At 55.9% G+C, this 21451-nt stretch overlaps 1 protein-coding gene across 50 annotated transcripts in view; it reads left to right on the top strand.

Moving 5' to 3' along the window:
• CELF4 (CUGBP Elav-like family member 4) overlaps positions 1–21451 on the top strand; it is a 296711-nt gene that overhangs the window by 219150 nt on the left and 56110 nt on the right. For 27 of the 50 annotated variants that reach the window (XM_072829352.1, XM_072829349.1, XM_072829351.1 and 24 more), the window contains exon 3: positions 7979–8057. In XM_072829352.1, the coding sequence (XP_072685453.1) occupies positions 7979–8057 (79 nt within the window). The remainder of the gene's footprint in view (positions 1–7978; positions 8058–21451) is intronic. The other 23 variants (XM_072829398.1, XM_072829356.1, XM_072829365.1 and 20 more) reach the window with 1 other exon arrangement.

Raw genomic sequence — 21451 nt, 5'->3', positions numbered from 1 at the left:
GTTTTACTTGAATCCGTCGAGTCCATCCTATGCACAAGCCCTGGACCCCCCCCGTGTTCCCACACACGGACAGGGGACCCAGGACCTGACAACCCTGGCCGGTCTGGTCAGAACGTTCACCTGGTTTCTCAGGCATCCCTGGCAGCCCCCACCTCCCTGAGCACACTGCCGCAGACCCACTGTCTGAACTTGGCTAGGGGCTGGAGACTCACAGGGGGGGCCACTGCCCCCCGCACGGGCTCAGCCCCTCCTGGGGCCACCCGGGTCCCCCCGACTCTGCCCGACTGCCGGTGCACCCCACAACCCCGTGATTTTCCTACACTCTCTGGCACCCTGCCGTCACCCTGTTCCTCAGCTCACCCAGGCCTTCTGCCCCGGGATGCCCAGCCCCGGTCCACACCCCACCCACCCCGTGAGTTGGCTCATCTGGCTCGTTTGCTTCAGAGAGGACTGGAGGACATAAGCCACCTCATGTGATCAGCGTGAGGTCTGGAGCTTGGGAAGGACAGGACAACGGTCGCCGGCCACCACCACTGGTGCCTCCCAGTCCCTGTCCAGGCACATGACTGTAGCCTATGCGGGTCCATACATTCTCCCGTCCTGACAAAGCCAACAGGCCCGGTCCTTAAAGGTTGGCAGGTGTCTGTGCTGCTTCTCATCTGCCCTTCATCCCCTGAAGGACCACTTTTGACAGCAGCAGACCAAAGTGAGCCCAGAGGCGATGGCTTGAAAAGTGACAAGTGTGGCTGCGTGGACCCAATCACCAAAGTCTCCCTGAGGGGGGTGCCACAGGGGTTTAGGACTCTACTCTTTAGACAGGTATGGGAGCAGGTGAGGGTGACGGTAAAGAAGGGGGTCCCTGTAACCAGCACAGAGACAGGGTGAGGCAGCTCTGGGGGGACCTGGAGGTCACCTCGGATACCGTGCCAGGGGATGGGCCAAGGGCCTCGGCCGGCAGCTGGCCCCACACAGGGGCTGCTCCTAGCTGTGAGTTCTAAATGAGAAGAGGGGTGAAGAGCCGACGGGGCCTACATGCTGGTTTGTGTCCTGACCCAACAAGCATCAGATGGCCTCCTCGGAGCGGGGAGTGGGAGCAGAACCAGATTTATTAAAAAATCTTATCTGGAGGGTTTGCATTTCAATGGGCTGTGGATTTGCATATTTTAACAATAACCCTGGGTTCTCCTGTCTGGTCTGTGCTCACTGGCTGTCTCTCTAAATGAGGATCGAGGATAGGGGCTTCGACAAACCCTTCTGATCCAAAGGTACCACAACCCCACTTTGCTGGCGGGGTTGCTGTCCCCGGGAGCATGGCTGAGGCAAGAGGGAACGAGGCCAGAGAGGGGGCGTGTGTGGGGTTCTGGATGTATGGCAGGAAAATAAAAAGGGTGTGAGCCTTCCCTCACAAAGAATTGACAGACATCTGGCCTGGCCAGGGTGCGCCTCGGAGGCTGGATGGAGGTCAGAGGTCTCCAGTGAAGGCAGATTGCCCTCTACACTAACTGTGGGGGTGTCCTTAAGTCTGAACTTCATGGCGACAACAGAAGGGGATTCCTTGAATTTCTGATCCCTCTCTGTGGAAGGAACCATATGTGATTTATTAAGGAGATAATTAAAATATTCATATATTTACAACAAGCTACAAATAATGTCCACTACTTCCGCCATTCCCCTGCAATCCCTTCTCACGGGGGGAATGTGGAAGCCATGGGGCGGAGGTTGATTCTTTTATTCCAGGGTTCCTGAAAACTTACTATGCCCAGTCCTGGGAATCCATCAGGACATGTAATTCAGAATCTGCCTTCCTGGGGCTTTAAACAAATCATTTCTCCTTTAATTCATTGTGAGTCACTATTGGCTAAGTGCTGCAAAGGCGAAGTGCTGGTGGAGGGCAGAGTCGCTGGGGAGCCCCCTGCCTAGGTCCCCATGATCTCATGTGAAGAGTCCTCTTCTCTGTCCAGATTAGATGGCCGCCTCCCACCAACTGCCCATTCCGTGCACATCCTGGGCCACAAGCAAAGGTGGTCAGCCCTCCAGGCCAGCCAGCAGTGGCCTGGGTGCAGGTTAGTGTAGGGTTGGGTCAGGCCTACTCACCAGTGGTACCCCCAGCTGGCAGCACTGGTTGGCCAACAGAGGCCATGTCTTATCAAGAGCAAGCCTCTTGCCCCTGTCTTGCATGTCCTGGCAGGACATTTACAATACCCTTTAGGGTTGAGTGTCCACTGTGGGCTGGGGCAGGGGGTGGCCCCCGAGTAGAAGTGAAGCCTGGCTTGACTTCCAAGGGCACACCCTAGGCTAGGTGGCAACATGTCAGTGGGTGGTGAGGCTCAAGGCACTGCTCCCCTGCACCCAGGTGGTAGGTGGGGCTTAGGGTACCCGTGACGATCTCCATGCCTGAGGGGACTCTCTCTTCCTCCTTAGCCTTGCTCAATCTGTCTTGCATTTGTCTCCTCTGGCTGGCTCAAGGCACCCTCCAGGCACAAGTCACAAAAAACAAACTGTGTAATTTTGGTGATTCTGCATAGGAGCTAAATGTTCTGATATTTGCATTTAAAACTGGCGTCACACAAAATAAAGATGAATGGTAGGATCTGTGCTAATAATTTAAAATTTATATTTCTTTTTACTTAAAACAACGTCAAACAGCAAATAAAAAATACCGTGACAAGCCAAGAAAGAGAGAGACGGTGGAAGAAAGGAAAAGCTTTATATTTTAGTGCTTTAACGATGCTTTTTTCCTTGCTTTTTGAACAAGGAGCTCTGCAAAATTATATCTCTTTTCCCAGAGCAGTAATGCTGCTGGGTTGGGGCACAGATATCCCAGTGGGCCCTAGCCTGCAGGGTCTGCTGCTTCACTGTTTCCACGACCATTATGTGTGCTGGGTTGGGGGTGGTGGTGGTGCAGACAACATAAAAGCTGAGCTCTTTGGGGGGATGAGAACAAACAGTGGGGACTGATGAGGAATAGGAGCCAGGCTCTTCACAAGCATGGGAGGCGGTGGGAAGGGACGGAGATAAGAGCTGCTTTTCAGTGAACAAGACAAGAGAAGAAGAGGCATTGCCACACTCTGCCATGGCTTGGGGAGAGGTGAGCCCCTCCAGTGAGCAGGGGAGCTGGGTACCACCAGGCGCTCACACATCACAAAGGGGCTGGAGGTTTGAACTGAGGTTTGAACACCTACCCTGGAATTACATTTGGGGACTCAGCCGCTGGGTGGAGAGCACCCTGGCCATCTCTGTAGGCCACCACAGTAATCTCTGTCACCCCAACCATCCTCTGCCCACCCTGGCATTATGCGGGGCATCGGTCCAGGCCTTCCAAGGCATTTCTGGGTCATGGACTGGAAAGTAACCTGGAGGGTGACGTTTACAGAGAGGCTACTGTGCAGAAGGAACTGTACTAGTTTCCTCCTTGATCTTGCTTATTCCCAGTCTCCAGCCGAAATCAATTCTTTTAAGATGTCTGTAATGTCACACAAGTACTACTCAAACATGCACGTGCACACACACACACACACATAGTCCAGTGGAACTTAGTCCTGAGTTAGGGTCTAGGGGGTCCATGTGTAGGAAACTGGGGTTCTTGCTCTTGCTTGAGAAACAAGTGCCTCTCTCAGTCTGTCACACACGCGTGCGCGCGCATACACACACACACACACACACACACACACGAGAAGAGAGACAGAGAGCTCACAAAGTAATACAAGGCCATGTGTGACCAAAGGAGCCAAGACATAACCAGGGAAGTCTTATTGAAAGAGGAGGAAGTCTCAGTGAAGAAGAGGAGTGTTTGGGTGGCCAGTGAGGGGTGACAGAGAACTTTCCGGACCCTTTTGTTTTTTTTTTTTAAGATTTTATTTATTTATTTGAGAGGGAGAAGCAGACTCACTGCTGAGTGGAGAACCCAGTGCAGGGCTTGATCCCAGCACCCTGAGATCGTGACCTGAGCCAAAGGCAGATGCTTAACTGACAGCCACCCAGGCGCCCCTGGGTCCTTTTATTTCTGAGACAGCTCTGGGTCAGCTACACCGGGGCCTGGTGTGAAGCAGAGGGCTCAAGGCCCTGAGAAGGCAAGTGGTGGAGGGCCCTGAGGATCCCAGTGATGTAGGGGCTGTCCCAAGTGAAGCAGGGGCAAGTCCACTCATGGATGTCCCTAGGGTTCTGGCCAGCACTGGCTTCAGCAGCGAGGGACGACAGGGCTCAGCCCCTGCCCCCAAACCTCCATGTCGGCTCTCAGGAAGGTGTAAGTGCAGCAGAGGGGAAGCTGGGGGAGGCCAGTCCCTTCCTGGTCTGGTGGCAAAACGCATCAGGACCTAATGACCCAGGGGCCACCTCCGCAGGTGGCCCTGTTCTGGTGGGGTGCTCGTGCCAGCCTCAGGGAGCCCCTTGTGGGGTGGGAAAGAGGACACAGACAGAATAATGGCCCTCACACAGGAGCCAGCCCAGGAGCCCCATCCAGGTTGCACGCGGGAGGACAGGCAGGGAAAGGCGGACTTGGGACCTGGGTTAATCAGGCCCATCTTCCCAGACAGGGGAGGGAGGCCTCTGTACCCTGGCCGCAGGGGACGGCAGAGACCTGTGGGCACCTGTGGGAAGTAGCTGAGAAAGGGAGAACCCACCTGGGAAGCTTTCGACTGGAAAGGAGTCGGGGAGTCAAGAAAGAGCCAGGCCCGCCTGTCTGTCAATCTGTCTGCCTGCTTGCTGGCCACAGACCTCTCTTTCCGCAAGGAGCCACGTTGGACAGACAGGTGAAGCCTTTGGACTGGCTCAATCATCGTATTTATTCTAATTGTATCGTAATCGTCCCCAAGGAGCCTGGTTCAAATGAGCTTGACATTATTAAAATTTTAATGCCCAGTTTTCATAGCTGAATGAATATTTAAAGGGTATGTCCCAGCTTAAGTTATGATGATGAAGAAATTAATGGAATGTCTTGTTTAATGCATGGATATGTGTTGATGCAAAAAGTGGTGGAGATGGGGAGGGGGAGGGGAGGCGGGACAGGCAGAAAAAGCCACCCCGCCGTACTCTGCTGCAATGAGGACAGGGAGGACCCCCAAAAGCCCAGGGCCAGGACCCCTCGCTCCCCCTGACAGGACCCCAAGCTGGAAGCAGAAACACAGTCAGAAGAGTCAGTGATGTCCCTGAAGGACTGACCCCCGATGGCTTCGGGGTACGTTCAGGGAGCTCTGCTGGACCCGGGGAGGCAGTCCTGAGTCGCCAACACCCCCATCCCTGAAGCACAACCCATAAAGGGACACAGATGACACCTCAGAAAGAGAATCAGCAAAGAGGGCACCGGCACCCCAGCCAGGTCCTCCTGGAAAGATAATACAGTGACTGATGGGGATGGCTGGGCAGAAGGCGAGAGAGAGAGGAAAGCCACCAAGAAGTAGGCCCCAGTGTCCTTGAAGCAGGCTGTTCACCTGTAAGGGACAGCTTGGGGCCGGGTGGCCGGCACCTCCCTGAGGCTGTGGCCAGGGTCTGAGGGTGCAACGTTAGAAGAAGGATGAGATGGCAGTGCCCCACCCACCATCCTACCCCTCACCCTTCCTCACCACCACTGCCTCTGCAGCCTGGCGCAGCCCCGTCTCCCCAAGACAGGCTCCCTCAGTCCACTCCCCCTCCTCGGGGCAGAAGCAGGCCTTGGTGAGGCTGCACAGGGCTGGAGTCTGGAACAGGAAGAGAGAGACACAGGCCTGGGGAGAAGATCTCCCTCCGGGCCCGAGGCATCTGTACAGAGCCTGCTCCAGCTGAGGAATCTTCCCAACTGAGCCTGACACTTTATTTCTGCTGAGAATTAAGAAAGCATCGGGCCGTATTTTATCTCTCCATCAAGACTGGCACCTCTTCGACAGCCCCGCAAAGGCTGTCTGGATGCTGACCATCCCTAGATCCTAATGAAACATGAAAAATGACCCCAGGAGCCACAGGTCCCTGGGAACCAGTTCAGTTCCGGTGCACCGGTCTGTTTGGAGCACCCTGTGGGTGCTGAGCCAGTGGCTGAGGGTAGGCGGGAAGCTGGGTGAGCCCCTGGATCCCTGCTGCTAGGAAGCCCACAGTCAAATTGGAGCCTAGCACCGAGTCATGGTGGGGGTCAGGGAAGGGTAGGGGACTGGAAATTAGGCCTAAGTCCGTGAGCCTGGGGCAGAAGATTCTCGAATGTCCATGTTCCAAGGACAGGGGCTGCTGGGGGTGAGGGGCCCCCTGAGGTGGAAGGCTCCTGCCCAGGCAGATTCCATTTGCCTTGTTTAATTTACTTTGTGTAAGTTAGGGGTGTTCCAGGAAGGAGGGACATTCTAGAAAAGGGTTGGATCCTGAGTCCCAAAAAGCACTGGACGGGAAACCAGGAGTGCCCTTCCCTCATAGCCAGAAGCCTGCTCGGCCTTCTGTGCCCTTTGCTCAGGAGCTGCAAAGGAGGCTGTTTATGGGGGAGGGAGGGATTCAGGACCCCCCTCCCAAGTGAAGCCAGGAACTTCATTATGTCCTTCTTCCTTCTCCCTGTGACTGGAGCTTTCTGTAACACCAGTCTCCTCTCTGGCAGAGCTTACATACAAAGTAGCTTTTTCTCCCCAACTCCATAAGGCGTGTCAAGTGGGGACCTTGTGCGGACAACGACACTCCGACCCCATCTTAGGGGCCTGGCCCCAGGAGTCCTGTCTTGTCCCCCGCAGGCCACCTGTGTCTCATTTCCTCTGCTCCGCGCCCTGCCTCCTGCCTCCCCGTCCTTCCTCGTGGAAGCTCTGCCCTTCCCCTGGCCTTGTCTTCACCTTGCTGAGTCACGGGCACCCACGCTCCCCCACCCACTTGTCTTGACGCAGCCACAACTCACTTCGAATCCTAGACCAGAAGGCCCGAGGAAGCTTGTAACTGGCTAGTCCAGCCTCCGCACATCAGAGAAACCGGCAACAAGGAGTCACTTGCTACAGGATGGAAGCCCAGGGAGAGCCCTGGCTCACTCCGGCTCCTGGGCCCACCTTGGCGTGGGGTGGCTCCCTCAGCTTCTCGTCTATGAAATGGGGGTGCCTGTCCTGCCCCGTCTGCCTGTCAGGGTTTGTTTGTATGAGAAATGAAAATGCAGTAAGGGATAAGAGAGGTACTTGACAGGTGAAAGCGCTGGAAAAGACATAAAGTAGGATTTCATTTGCGTGATTCCTTCCATTTTTATTGTCTGAAATATCTTGGGGCCTCGGGGCTGGAGAGCCCACCCGGTGGCCTCCCTGCGAGCTTTAAAGACTAGCGCGGAGCTGCGATTCTTGGAGTTCAGAGACCCCTAGTGGCCTGATCCAGGCACTGACGTGGATCCCAGAGAGAGAGAGAGAAAGAGAGAGAGAGAGAGAGAGAGAGAGAGAGAGAGATGGGCCTCCGGGAGACGTGAGGGGTCAGCCGGGTCCTGTGTCCTCCTGGCCCCTAGATACCACGGGAGACAGTAGCTGCTCCCACTCCACCTACCCCCCGAGGGGACAGCCCGCTGCAGTCAGGAGCCACTGCCCTGAGCCCAGCCCCAAGTAGGAGCTGGGTGGCCAGAGCCTCAGCACCCCTGGGACCCACAGCTCACATCTGCGAGATGGCACAGGGTGGCCAGAGACCAACTCCTTTGGGCAAAGCCAACTGTCTCCGGCGAACCAGGGCTGCCAGAGATGCGCTGTGAGGACACCTCAGATTCTAATGTCACAGGCGAGCCAGAGCTGCTCAAAGCTGAGAGGGGGACACCGCTGAGTCTCCAATCCGGAGAAACCCTCCTGAAACTTCGGGGTCCCTGGGGACTGCATAGGCCACGGGAGACAGACGGGTGGGGCTTTGGCGACAATGGGCACACTTGCAGCTGCGTGGGGGGCAGCGGTGGTGTGGGGGTGTCCATGTGAGTGGGTGTGGCCTGTGTGCCTCTGTACCCATGATCACCTGTGTACCTTGGGGTGTGGTGTGTGCCCCTCAGCCCCAGGCCTGCTCTGACACCATCCCCTGTGCTCTGTTGCAGATGAACCGGCCGATCCAGGTGAAGCCAGCGGACAGCGAGAGCCGAGGAGGTAGTAGCTGCCTGCGCCAGCCCCCTTCACGTGAGGGCTCACTTGTCTCTGCCCCCCTCCCCCGCCCCGCCCCCCCTTCCTCCCCCTGATGCAGCGACTCCCTGCCTTCACCTCCCGGCCCTAGGGACACCATGGCTGGGAGTTGGGGCAGGGCTCTGGAGCCGGGGGTGGCTGGTGAGGGCAGAGAGTGAAGGGACGGGAGGAGGTGACTGGGGTCTGCCAGACGGTGGTTTTCCTTCCTTCCTGTAAGTAAACAAGTAGCCTGTCCGAGGGTACTCTTCTGCTTCCTTTAGGAAACCCAAAGGATGTGCTCCCCTCCCTGTCGCCAAGGAACCCCCCCCTCCCCCATGATGGAGCATGAGCCGAAGCCTGGGTGCCAGGCTGGGAGCGAGGGAGTGGATTGCGGCCCTTTCCTGGGAAGGGTCAAGCCAGAGTGGGCAAATCTGAGAAGGGCTGCCGTGGGGGCTTGGGACTGCTGAGGTCGAGATCCTGGAGGTAGATTGGAGCCAGCAGGGAGATGTCTGGAAGGGGACAGAGTAGGAGGGCACAGCCACACCCCACAAGCACAGAGCCCTGCTCCGAGAGGAAGGCTCTGTCCCCTCCACCAGGGGAGACCGGCTCCTGGCTCCCGTTGCCAAGCACCTCCATCCTGGGTTCTGGGCCTGGACAAGTCACCCCTCTCTCAGCCTAGACAGGCACTGAGCAATTTCTCTCTCCCCATCCTCCCTCCCTCCAAAAGGTGTTCTAGGAAGTTAAGAGCAAAAAGCAAAATAGGCAAATGCTACTTGCAAATTCAGAGTCAAAGCCCTTGTCCTGAGAGAACTGTAGCATGGCCACAGGTGGCCTGCCTGCCCCAGAGACCTGTGGTCCCTCTAGCTCAGGCTGCTGCCCTCTGGGCCCTAGCAGGACCCTGACCTGGGCACAAGGCTTCTAGGCCCTAGGGCCCTCCTGACTTGGAGCTCAAATCCCACCTTCCCCCAGAGCCCAGTTGGTATCTGGGTGCTGCCCAGAGGGGCCGCATGGCTCAGGGCACTGACATACCTCCCTATGGCTTTCTGAGAGCTTCCCACCCTGAGGACCCTGAGAGCAGAGGTGGGTCAGCTGAGAGGTAGAAATGGTTCAGGTGTAAAGGGTCCAGGCAGGAAAGCCCACCTGGTTCATGCTGTTTGCTCCTTCCCCTTTCCTGGCTGTCCAGTTAACACCCAGCTCTAGGCATCCTCGCCCTGGTGGCGAGGGGAGGACTGTCCCACCTCATGCAGGACTTCTTGGTGGCATATGGCGGAGCCAGGGGCCTCCCCTAGAGAGTGTCTCCAGGAGGCAGGCCCAGCAGGCCCTGGGCCCTGGGTCCCCCCATCATGCAGTGACTCACCTGCAGCACCCCTTTCATGTCGCAGGGCCAGAATGCAGGGAAGAGCCCCTATCCCTGGCGGGGAGAAAGCTCTGGTGTACAGGAGGGTAGCTAGAACAGTAAGCAGCACCCGAACCCAGAGAAGGGGGCCCCTGAAGTGGAGGCAGCCAGAAACCTTGGAGGAGGTGGTACCTGAATTGGCCTGGAAGGAGGGCAGTTTCCACACCTAGAGAAGAAGCCGGGGTGGCATGAAGAAGGCCCCGCAGAGGGGGGCCCCTGCCGGGGCGTAGGGGGCCCATCAGGTGCGGAGAAGACAACTCAGAGTCCAGCCAGTTTTCTCCGGGACCGGAGTGGGGTGTCAGAAACACCGTGCCCTGTGAGGCCACATGGAGCTCAAATGCAAACCCTTTTCTCCTTCACTTGCCTTGGAGGCGAGAGCTCTCTGACTCCAAGCTGCTAACCTCATCTCCTTTCTCCCATATATCTCCTGCCGCTGACACTTGCCCCAAACCAGATTAATCAGCTCTTTTATTCTTCCTGCAGTGGAAAGGGGGGTGGGGAGAGCCAAACCTAAACATCTATCTATTAATTGCATATTCAATATTAAACAGTGAGATGATCCTGAGTCAGCACTATCACCAAGCTATTTAAAAAAAAAAAAAAAGGAAAGAAAGTCAGTTTAAAATAATTTAATATCCATTAAATACTTATTCTGGTGGGAAGAGGATGGAGAAGAGGTGAACGTTAGCAGAGATGGAAGAAATGGGAACAGAGAAAGGTATGGAAGACGACTACTGAGGGAAGAAGAGCATGGTCTCAGGTGAGGGAGGCAGGGCTCTTGGACCAACCCGTGAGACATGAGACACCACAGCTGGCGGAGGTCAAAGAAGAGAGCTCGCTGTGGCCTGGAGCAGGCAGGGAGGGCTTCCTAGAAGAGGTCTGGTGTAGACCTGGAGGGAAACAGTGAGGACACAAAGTGAAAATGGGGCTCTGCACACAAGGCCCAAGGGTTGGGCTTGTCTCCATCAGAGGAGGAGCCACTGATCCTGTTGGGGGGACCAAGCAGTGACAGGGCATCCCTGCTGTAATGTGCCTGCTCAGGAAGAGAGGAGCTAGCCCCTGCTACCACCACCAAGAGCCTGGGCTCCAGTTGGGTAGGGAAGGAGCCATCTCTCTGCTAGGAGGATCCAGTTTACCCCACAGAGCTCACTGGAACAAGCTATATCTAAACTGAGTCACCCTCAAATAAGCAAACCAATTCATTAGCTAGAGAAATGAGGCAGGCTGGGGGCAGAGAAGAGCCTGGTGGAGGGCACCCCCACCTGCCCTGGCCATCCCAGAGGCAAAGACCCTCCCTAGGGCATGCACCTACCCCATGAACTGGTTCATGGTCAGCATCTGAATTGGGTTCCATGGCTGCAGGGGCCCCTCAGCCTCTGAGTTTCACTCTCAGTGTCTAGATGGGTGCCCACACTGTGCTGCCTTGTAGCCTAACCTCCTCCTCATCCTCCCTAGTCTCAGCCCAGGGGAGTACTACAGCCAGAAGACAGGACAACCTGCCACCCCCCGCCCCCACTAGGGGCAAATGAGGTTCCCATATCCAGGCATGGGTGCTCCTTTCTGGGGCTCAGGCCCCGAGAGCCCTGCCCTTAGTCAGCAAACCAGCTTGGGGCACCCCTGGGCTGAATTGGAAGAGGCTGGGGCTGGGGAGTGTGCCCACCACTCTCAAAGGGCCCAAGGAAAGGGAAGAAGTGGCTGAGGTCTGGGCTGGGTATGGCAGACATTGACCTCATCCTACCCCACCACTGCCAGACACACACACCTCATCACCAGAAACCACCCCTACCTCTTCTCAGTAACCATCGATAGGTCAGAAGATTTAGCTTAAGATTTAGGATGAGGCCCCCAAGAGCTAAACATGCTATGTTTGGAGGAACCCTGGAACACAGTTGCACACTTGCACCCCCACAACACCCTCCAACATGCCGTACACCCACACTGACAAGGTACCCACAGACCCAACACGCTTCTGGAAAGGTGGAAAACAAACATCCCTCACCAGGGACAAGTGCCTGGAGTGTCGGGCACAGACCCAGGCCACCTGATTTTATCTCATCAACATGAATGACAAAAAAAAACAGCAACACGGAGGGGGCTGATGAGCTGGAGAGGTTACAAATTGAAATGACTCGGGAGACAGACCCAGGAAAGAAGGGATTCAGGGCTACCAGGGGCTCCTCATCCCTCGGAAGGGGGCAGATGTGGCACTGGGGAGCCTCTCCACAGGGAATGTGAGCAAGGCTGGAAATAATCTTTTAGGGTTTACCACCATAGCCCTCACGCTCCTGTAGGACCTAGAAACCAAACACACACACACACACACACACACACACACACACTCCAGAGGACCCCTGCTTGACTGGAATGTGTGAGGTCACAGCTAGGGAAGACCTCACAGCCCATGATGGGGACTGCTAAGGGTCTCCTGAGTCTCCACCCTGGCCCATTCAGGGAGGCCTGAGGAGGCCCACAGAAGACAGGCCCGGGGGGAGCCTGCCGGAGGCCCGGTGATGGTGGAGGGTGGACACCCCAGGCAGGAGGGCTAAGCTCCCTGCTCCAAGGTCCTCTTGTTCTGCCACTGGCTACAGGGCCTGGGGGGAGGCTCGGGAGAGATACTGGGGGTGGCCTTGAGCTCCTGCCGTGAAGGGAGCCCTGGAGGGGTCACGGCAGTCAGCCACCATCTAGGGAAGCTTCTAGAGAGTGAAGGAGCTTCATTCATCATCCCCCTGCCAAGTCCTTCCAAATCGCCTAAGTTGAAGGAGCCTTGTCCCTGTCCAGACCTGGGAGCCCATGTCTGTCTGTCTCCCTCCGGTCTCTGTCTGTCTGGGGAGGGAGGTGTCGTGGAGAGGAGCTGGGCAGGGCCGGGAGGCAGCGAGGGCTGGGGCAGGTGCCACAGCCTGGAGCCGCCCCGCGCCCAGCCCGCCCGAGCAGGTGCGGGCCACCAGCCAGGCGGTGGACCTGCGGCCCGGCCCGGCGCTGCTCCCCGTCCGTTCGGCATCTTCAGGGCCCACGCCCCCCTCGCCCCCCTCGCCCCCCTCGCCGGCCGCACTCTGTGGCAGCGGAGTCCCGCCGGGCTGGCTAATGAGGTTGGACACGATGCATGCGAATGCGGCTCCAAGGCCCTCCCCGAGGCCACGTTCCCCACCATAAAACCGGGCTGATTCGGTCCTCCCAGCCCCTCCACCATCTGGAGCCCCATCGGTTCCTGCGGCTTTTTAAATCCTATTAAGTTCCTCATTTCTCCTCCGAGCATTATTTTATTTCTAAACAGACACAGACAACGAACGTGCTAGGGGAGGCTAGGGAGCCGAGCTGAGGGGTGCGGGCAGCTCCCTGCTGCCTCCGGGTCCTGGGGCCCCAGGAGCCCCGTGGCCACACTCTGGACCTCCCCGGGGTTGGGTGCCTCCCTTCCAGACCTTTCTAGCCATTTAGTCCCATACTCTAGGTTGGCAATTTAGCGAGCGTTTAGAGGAAATAGATGTGCAGGCTGGTCCCGCTGTATGAAAATTCAATAGAAGTTTCAATTTTCTGAATCTTAGATGGCAACGAATGTCTCCCTGACGCCAGCTTCTGGATAATCAGAAAACCCTCAGGATTCTGTTGGGAACCCTTGGCCCAGGCGGGATGGGATGCACAGAAAACTAAAGCTAGGGGTGTGGGGGGCACCAAGAATGGAAGATTAATCTGAAATTATACCAAGACAGTAGGAAACAAGGTTGAAAAAAAGAAACCTATTGGTTTAGACAGCCTCTGACTGGAGATGCGGTACAGTGGGGAGGGGTGGGGGGTGAGGAACGTGTGAGGAAAAGCTTGTATAGACCAGTAGCACTGCCTGTGGGGACCTCCTGGGTGAGGCTCCCATGGGGGTGGGGTAGGGTGGGCAGAGACCCAGGCCAAAGAACAGCCTCACCTGTGCAGCTGTGTCCCAATGCGCAAGTCCCTCCTTGTCTGGCCCCATCTCTCCTCTTTGGGGCATCAGGAACACCCCCCCACCCAGGTATAACATATCCAGAACTCTATTTTCGGGCTCCTACCTGAGAGACCCCAGAATGAGCCAAGCTAACCCCAGCCCAGTACAGAGGGTGAGATCCTGGGCTGAGAAGAGGCCCAGTGACCCAGACCCCAAAGCAGACCCCTAAAGAAAAGGGATCTGCACCTCAGAGCAGAAAGGACTCTACCATCAGCAGCCCCCTCACTTTCTGTGTCCCCACAGAAGCCTCTGGAAGCTGGACAGTGTGTGTACTCCCTTGTGCCTATGTGTGAATATGTGTGTGTTGGGGGAGTGCACTTCCTTATCCAATCCCCCTCACCAGACCCTGCAGGCTCCAGTATAATTTTTTTTTTTAGGATTTTATTTATTTATTCATGAGAGACAGAGAAAGAGAGGCAGAGACACAGGCAGAGGGAGAAGCAGACTCCTCACGGGGACCTCCATGCAGAACTCGATCCCAGGACCCTGGAGTCACAACCTGAGCTGCAGGCAGATGCTCAACCACCGAGCTTCCCAGGTGCCCTAAACCCCAGTATCCGTAGCTTGTAGGGAGGGCGACATCACCATCCTCCCTGTCCATAGCCATGCCTGGGCCCAGGGGTGGGCAAGGGGTCACAATGACCCTTTGGCTGGAGGAGGGCTAACTGGCTTGTTGGCCAGGACGTGGAACTCCGGGGCCTCTCCAGGCCCTGGAGCCATCTGTCCACGCACCCTCCGCCTCCCCCGAGGTGGCTTCTCACCCCACCCCTCCTGTTTTTAAAAACAATCAAGGGGAAAAAAGCAACTCCGCAGTCCATCTTGGCCTCTTTCCCTAGAGCTTAGAAACCCCCTTTTGTCAGTCCTGGCTTATCCCCACCAGAATTTCTCAAGCTATAGATTTTAATGCTGTCCCCTGAACACCAGCCCCAAAGCCAAGGTCCCGGCTGATCTCGCTTGTACATGAATCCTTGATTTATTTTGGGCTGATATCAAAGAAAAGGCATTAACAGCTTTCAGCTCGGGAGTCAGACGTGAGACAGCAGGGCCCAGACAGTTGCAGTGCTCAGGGAGCAGCCTGGGGCAGGGGTCACCGGAGCCCTGCCAGACCCAGTGGTTTGCCTTTGGGAAGGGCTGAAGGATTAGACGCCTCGAAGCCAGGCCAGGTGGCCCACCCATGCCTTGGCTTCTTTCAAGGGCAGGAAGTTCTACCACATGTCTGACCACAATCCCTTTTTGTTTAAGCGTTTCCAACCATTAGGTTCCTTAGATCGTGGTGCAAGATTCCCCTTCCCCCGGGGTTTTATCCTCCATGATCCGTTCCTTAAAAATCTTTGTGTCCTTTCTTTCCCAAGACCCTTTACAAAGAAAGAAATTTTAAAAATCCAGGAAGCATCCTTAGTTTACAAGACCGAACCCAAAGAGCAGCTTGGTGAAGACAGGTGTCTGTGGTCGGGAAGGCGGTGGCTGGTGGGAAGGGTCCCTAGTGAGGCCCCCACAGAGGCCCCAGGGGGGCAGGCACACATTATAAATACCACAGTAACTCCTGCCATAGGTGTGAAATTATAATTAACTGCAAACCTGCTGAGTTTAAATGGACTTTAGGTTTTCAGCTGGGGGAAGGGGTGTTGATTGATCTGCATTTTGTTTTTGAGGTTTTTTTTTTCTTTTTTTAATCCATTCGGCAAGTTAAGTTGAGACACGCAGCTCCTCGCCAAATTCCCTCTGGCCCCAGCTAATTTAGCAAAGGATTGTTTCAGAGGAAATGGGATATTAATCATTGCAAATGGGCTCCTGGATGATATTTAAAAGCTGCCACATGTGTGTCCAGGCTGAAGGGGCTGATGACAGAAATCGTAATGACACAGAGAGGCCACTCCCATGGCAACCTGTTGCAGGTACTGTGTGGGCATGCAGGAGGAAGATCCCTGCCTCCTCGGGGCACGAGCAGGATGGAGAGAGAGAGAATGTCACACACAGTCCTCCCTGGGCCTACTGGTCCTCAGCACTGCACTGAGTGGGCCCCAGCATGGATGAGATGGATCCAGTGCCTTCCTGGCCCCTGGCACAGGCAGTCAGACAGCCTGATAACAACCTGGGAGTGGTGAGAGGTTCGGGGGAGGGGGCAGGGAGAGACTGAGATCACAGAGATCAGAGCCAGGACCGCCTGCCTGGCCTTCAGAGGCAAGGGGATTTGAGCAAAGAAGGGCAGAGCTTCCAGGGGGGACAATAAGCTGAGCCAAGGCAAATTTGGAAGATCCTGAGAGCCAGAATGAGGGGCAGGCAAGATATGGGAGCTGCCACAGACGGCCTGCAGTTGGCAAACTGGGGAATCTTTGCTGATGACTAGTGCTGCAGTTCTTTTATTCTTAGAGTCCAGTCCATGGGACCTGGGAGGAGGTGACAGGGGTGAGGACCTCTGACAAGTGTGGTCAATAAAGCGCAAATAAAAATCATACTGCCTAGGGCCTGAGCTGCATTGAGCATGTGATTTACCCGACTGGGGCAGGACAAGGAAAGCTTCCTGCAGGAGGTGATTATTGGGATGACAGATTTACCAAGAGGTAGCATCTAGGCTAAGGTGTCACAAGCAAAGACATGGACACAGAGACAAGCAAGGCAAATATGTGGCATGTAAGATCTTTTAAAGATAATATAGAAGAACTAGGGGCATCTGGCTGGCTCAATCAGTAGAGCACGCAACTCTTGATCTCAGGGTCATGAGTTCAAGCCCCGTGTTGAGTGTAGAGATTACTTAAAAAAAAATTTTAAACATATACACATTATCAAAAATAATGTAGAAGAACTGGTTTGGCTGGAGAAGAGGATCCACTTTCTGGAAGACTCAGACTTGGTGCATTGTGGGTCTCATGTGGCACAGCACACATGGGAACCAGGCACTGTCTGCAGCAGCTAGAGCTCTCAGGGGGAGATAGAGCCAGTCATCTAGAGCATCCAGTGAGAGCCCCTCGAGCCCCACAACAGCCCTGCAAGGTTGGCTGAGCAGCACCCCCACTTTATGGAGGGGAGATGAGGGCTCAGAGAGGAGAGGTGGGTGTCTCACCCAAAGACGGTAAACCAGCCTTTACACCTCAGCCCTCCTGGGCCAGCCTGCATGGATTGCTGACTTCTCACGGTCTCTGCTGAGGTGCTGAGCTCCACAGCAAGCTCTCCCAGTGTTGTGGCACCCATTGGATACACAGAGGGTGAGGAGGGGCTCCAGCCTTTAGGATGGGCTCTCCAGCTCTTCACTCGCCTCAACAAGCCTCTTGGGAGGATTTGGGAGGGTCTGGCCTGGGTGCAAATTAGTCAGTAGGAAGATGAGCCTGTCTGTAGCACGTGTGAGCCTGGAGGGTCAGCTGGGAAGAGCAGGTATAGGAACTCCATGATTACCGGACGGAGGAGCGCCAAGCAGGCACTCAGGGCCTTGTCTGTCTGGGCCTGGTGAGGACGAAGCCTCTGTCGAAGCTGGACTTCACCAGGGACCAGCCAGGGTGGGCTTTCTTCTTGACAGATCCATGATCCCCACATCACGATGCCACATCCCAACATGAGGTAACTGTCCCGAGTGCCTTAGGAGGTTTAAGGCTTGACATCAATGACCAGTTGCTGGGAAGAGATGGTCTCTGCCCCTAGAGAGCTGGCTGTGAAAGACAGATGCAGTGGAGTCCCAGGGAGACGTCTTCCAGCCTTTGCTAAGCTCTAGGCCCTAGAGAAGCTCGCAGGGAGATCAGTTCATGGCCTCATGGGCACCAGATGAGCAGTGGAGACAGTGAGCCTTAGCTGGCAGAGGGGAGAGTAGTCAGGGAAGGCTTTCTGGAGCAGGCTCCCTGCTGGATGGGATTAAGGCTGAAAAGCCAGTGACACAAGGAATTCAAGCCCCATGGCATAGAGCCTGTCCAGGAAAAAATGAGGACACCAGTTGGCCCAAGGAGAGGGTTCCCAGGAATACCCAGCTAAAGAATTGGGGGTTTCTGGAAGATGATAGGGAGTCCTGGAGACTATGGAAGAGGTTGGTGATTGATGGAAGCTGGAGCTGGGAGGGCTGGTGGCCCACAGGGAAGACTGGACAGGGTGTCAGGGAGTCCAGGGAGAGATGGATGCAGGTGCCAGTGAGGGGAGGGGCAGGGGGCAATGGGAATCAGAGTGTAAGCTCAAGAGCCCTGTGGTCACCGTGAAACACAAGCCCCCAAGCTGCCCCCACCCTGCCCAATACCTGATGCCTTTAGCCCTCCAGGTACACATTCACTTTCAGGCACCCGCCTGCCCTTGGATGGTCCTCTCTGACCGTTCTCAGCTGCCCAGCTCAGTGATCAGAGCCTTCATCAGGGCCCACCCCGCGGGCGTGCTTCCTCTAGCAGTTCCCCACGGGTCATCCTGGCTCAGAAACCCCTTTCCTGCCCTCTCCCTGAGCCATACAGCCACACAGTGGGTGTTAGTTGCCCATCTCTCCATAGAGACAGTGTCCTCCTTGGGGGCAGGTGTGTCTGGCCTTCCACAGAGCCCAGCTGGGCACCAGGCCCCAGCAGGCCTCCCTCAGTGCTGGCACCACAAGGCCAATCTCGCGCTCCTGCCTCTAAGAAGAACCTTCTCCATCATCCTGCCTCTCTGCTGGTCTAAATGCAGCCCCCTCTTTGGTCTCCCCACCCCCAGCTCCTCCGGAGTCAGGCCCACAGGCAGGGGGCGGAGGTGGGCAGTGGGGCGGGTGCCAGTGACATTGGCATTCTCCTTGCAGCGCATCTTAATAATTTAATGGCTATTAGCAGGGCCGCCGTGGTGGTGGGGGAGGGGGGCGTAGGGGGAAGATTTATAGAGAGAATTCACTCCAGGTTGGGGTTTTGTCTTCCTCTGTTTTCCTGGCATTTATCATGCATGTTTTAATTTGGATCGGAGAGTTGCTACCATCTGGCCATTATCGCAAAGAAATATTCATTTTCACTGAGTGACACAGGCTCCATTCATCACGGAGTGCGCTGATTGCCCCGTGAGTGTGGGGCTGCGCTTTCTCCTTCATTCGAAATGAACCTTGAGCTACAAGCAGGGCTCATTTGTAGGGAGCAGAGGCCCGGGGCCAGCAGCTACCCTGACCTCACAGCCAGGTGGATAAGGAGCATTTTGGGGGAGAGGCAGGGTGAGAGTAGGGGGAGTAAGCCCTCTCCTGCCCCCGTGGCCTTTCCACTTCCCCTCACCTCTCCTGGGTGGGGGTATTGGTGGTCCTCACAGTCTCGCCCCAAGCTTCTGACTGCCAATCCCCTGCATCATGTCCAGGGCAGTCCCCAGGCCAGGTGACAGAGATGGCAAAGGTGGCCCCTCCACCTGGCTCCTGAGCCCTGGCATCTGATAAATACGCTGGATGCTGGCCTGCCAAGGGCAGATTTGCTTCAGCAACCTTTCCCTAACAGAACAGCATTCCAGGAGTGCCATTTCAGGTCAGGGCTTGGGGGGGGCAGTGCGGGGGGAGGGGGGGGCGGGGAGCCAAAAGGGCCTCTTCATTCTCCTCTCATCACCTTATGGTGGCACCATCCGGGCTGGGCCTGGGAGAAGAGACGTGTCTGCCTCCAATTGGGACATTTCCAGAGTGTCACCCTTGTAGCCACCCACTGCTCACTGCAACATGCCATCAGGGGCCACGGAAGGCCTTTAGTCAGCGATGGGCATGGAATCAAAGCACAAGGCTGGACACCCAAAGCAGGTGTTATGGAACATCCCTTAACTGGGCTGAGCCCCACTTTATGCCCCCTCAATAAGCAGACATCCACATCTGCAATACAGAGAAAGGAGGAGAAAATATCTTTTCATCCATTTTAAATAGTGAGTCAGAACACCCAGAATTTTTAGGGCCCTTCTGTGTTTCCTGCCTCGGGGGGATTCAAACTTACAGCATGAAGACATCAGCTGAGCAGTGCCCCACCCCCAGCGTTAGACACCCCCAGGAGGGGAGTGAATTAAAACCAGAAACAGAAAACAAAACAAAACAAAACCAGAAACAGCTTCACAGGGGAGATGTTTGCTTTGCCACGAAGGCAAAAATCAGGCAGGAGAGCCAATTTTCATCTTATAGAGGTTCTGCTTCCTGAGATCTTGGCACAAACCCAGGGGCCAACTGATTTTCCTGGTCTTTACTCTGGAAACTGTGGCCAGGCTTCAAGGCCCTGACCCTCCTCTAGGACCCAACCCAGGTTTGGCCAAGACCCAGAGGACTGTGGTGAGGTACCAGGAATCCGAAGGGAGGCCTGTGCAAGCTTTGCTGTCCCTGCCCCACGAGAGAAGAAAGCCACTGGCATCTCGAGCGTTGACTGAGCATCCGTTGTGTGCACTCCACACCCCATAGGCTGTGGGTGCACCAGCATGATCTTTGGCCATAGTGGTTTATAGTCTGGCTGCGACTGAGGTGAAACCAGTGGAGCCATTAGGAGGCAGGACAAGACCTTGAATCAAAGCACTGAGTTCAGCACAAGTGAGGGCCATAAGGTGGGTCATGCAGGAAACCAAGTGACCTCCGCTGTCGTCCCCTGCACAGGCCTGGCCCTGGCGCTAGGTCACTGTGTTTCTTCTTCTCCCCACTCCATGGCTTAGGTATGATTACTCCATTGTGGAGATGAGGCGCTGGGCGGTGGTGCATCTGGAAGGGAACTCAGGCCCTTCTGATTCCAAGCACCAAGCTACCGGGTGGGGAGAAAGGAAAAAACACGGGAAGACTTGGAGTAGAAAGTGGCCCCTCAATTGGATAGCAGGGGAGCTGCGCGGCTCTAGGGAGGGGGCCGGCCTGCCTGTCTTCACCTTCTGCTTTTCCATCCTGGCACTTGTTGAACTAAATCAGCCATCAGCCGTCCTCCACCCCGCCCGCTCCTCCTCCCTTGGGGCAGCCTGGGGTGAGGTCTCCACCTCCTTCTGGAATGCAGGGGCTCGAGCTAAGCTCTGTGAAGGTCCTCTCCCCGCCCCCCAAGAACGTGGCACCGCCCCCTCTCCCTTGGAACTCATTCCGTGACACCAGCAGCTCTGAAACATCTGCTCCTCCATCCCGGACCCGCAATTTGAATAAATTACCCCGACGTGGCGGCAGCCTGTTATTAATGGCTTGAGTTTTATAAGATGCTTTAGTTCAATAACACTGTAGCCCGGCGCTGCGCTTCTCCCGGATATTTTTATATTTTTGCTTCTTCCCAGCCTCCTTCTGCCCTCCATCCTCTGGGTGCCTCCAGGGCCCCAGTCTTGGGCTACAACCCTACCAGCCCTCTCCCTGCTGCCCACTGGGTCACACCCAGGAACTGGGGGCCACCAACCCCCACCTGAGCCCCACCACGGTTCATCCGACACTGCACATCCCGACACTGTCCACCCTCCTAAGCATCCACACGCACCCCCTCGTCCTGCCATCCCATGTGGGGGCCTGGAAAAGAGGGAACCACAGCCAGGCTAGCTGCTCCCCTCCCCCCACCGCCTCCCCGAAAGGAAACCTCCAGGGACAGAGCTGCTGAAGGTGGGGCAATGCACAGAGAACACTATCCAGGGGCCCTGGTTCGTACCTCTGATCCCAAGGCTGGAGCTCTGCTGCATGTGGAGACCCATCCGAAATCTGGGGAGCAAACTCACTCTCCCCAGTTGGGCTGACAGGGTCTTTCTGGGGGAGACCCAGGCCTCAGTTTATTTCTTTTTTCCCCTATTCCTGGTTCCTCATTCTTTTGTTGGTTTGTGCTCATGCTTCACACACCACCTGCATGAAGCCCTCCCAGGTTACCTCCAGTGCCCAGAGCTGGCTCTTTCTATGTGCCCAGATACAGCCCTTCCCCACTGTCCTCTGTCCTATTTTTCCCCCATAGCCAGCTAGTCTGCCTTTTAATGGAACCCCCTGGGGCGTGGCCAGCCTCTAACCCACAGCCAGCCCTTCTAGAATGATTAACCATAGGTGCTCATGCTGTGCTACTTCAACAAGCTTGTTCATCTGTATGGGTGATACTTCCTGCAAAAGAATGGGTACCCTTGCTGAGAGGGAGAAAAGTGGGTCAAGGGGTGGGTGGGTTTGTTCACTAGGGATATAGGATAGGAAAC

Source organism: Canis lupus, chromosome 6, assembly GCF_048164855.1.
Source record: "Canis lupus baileyi chromosome 6, mCanLup2.hap1, whole genome shotgun sequence".
In the NCBI taxonomy this organism is placed as follows: Eukaryota; Metazoa; Chordata; class Mammalia; order Carnivora; family Canidae; genus Canis; species Canis lupus.
The sequence above is the reverse complement of the archived record's forward strand: the minus strand, read 5'-3'. Positions and strand labels throughout refer to the sequence as shown.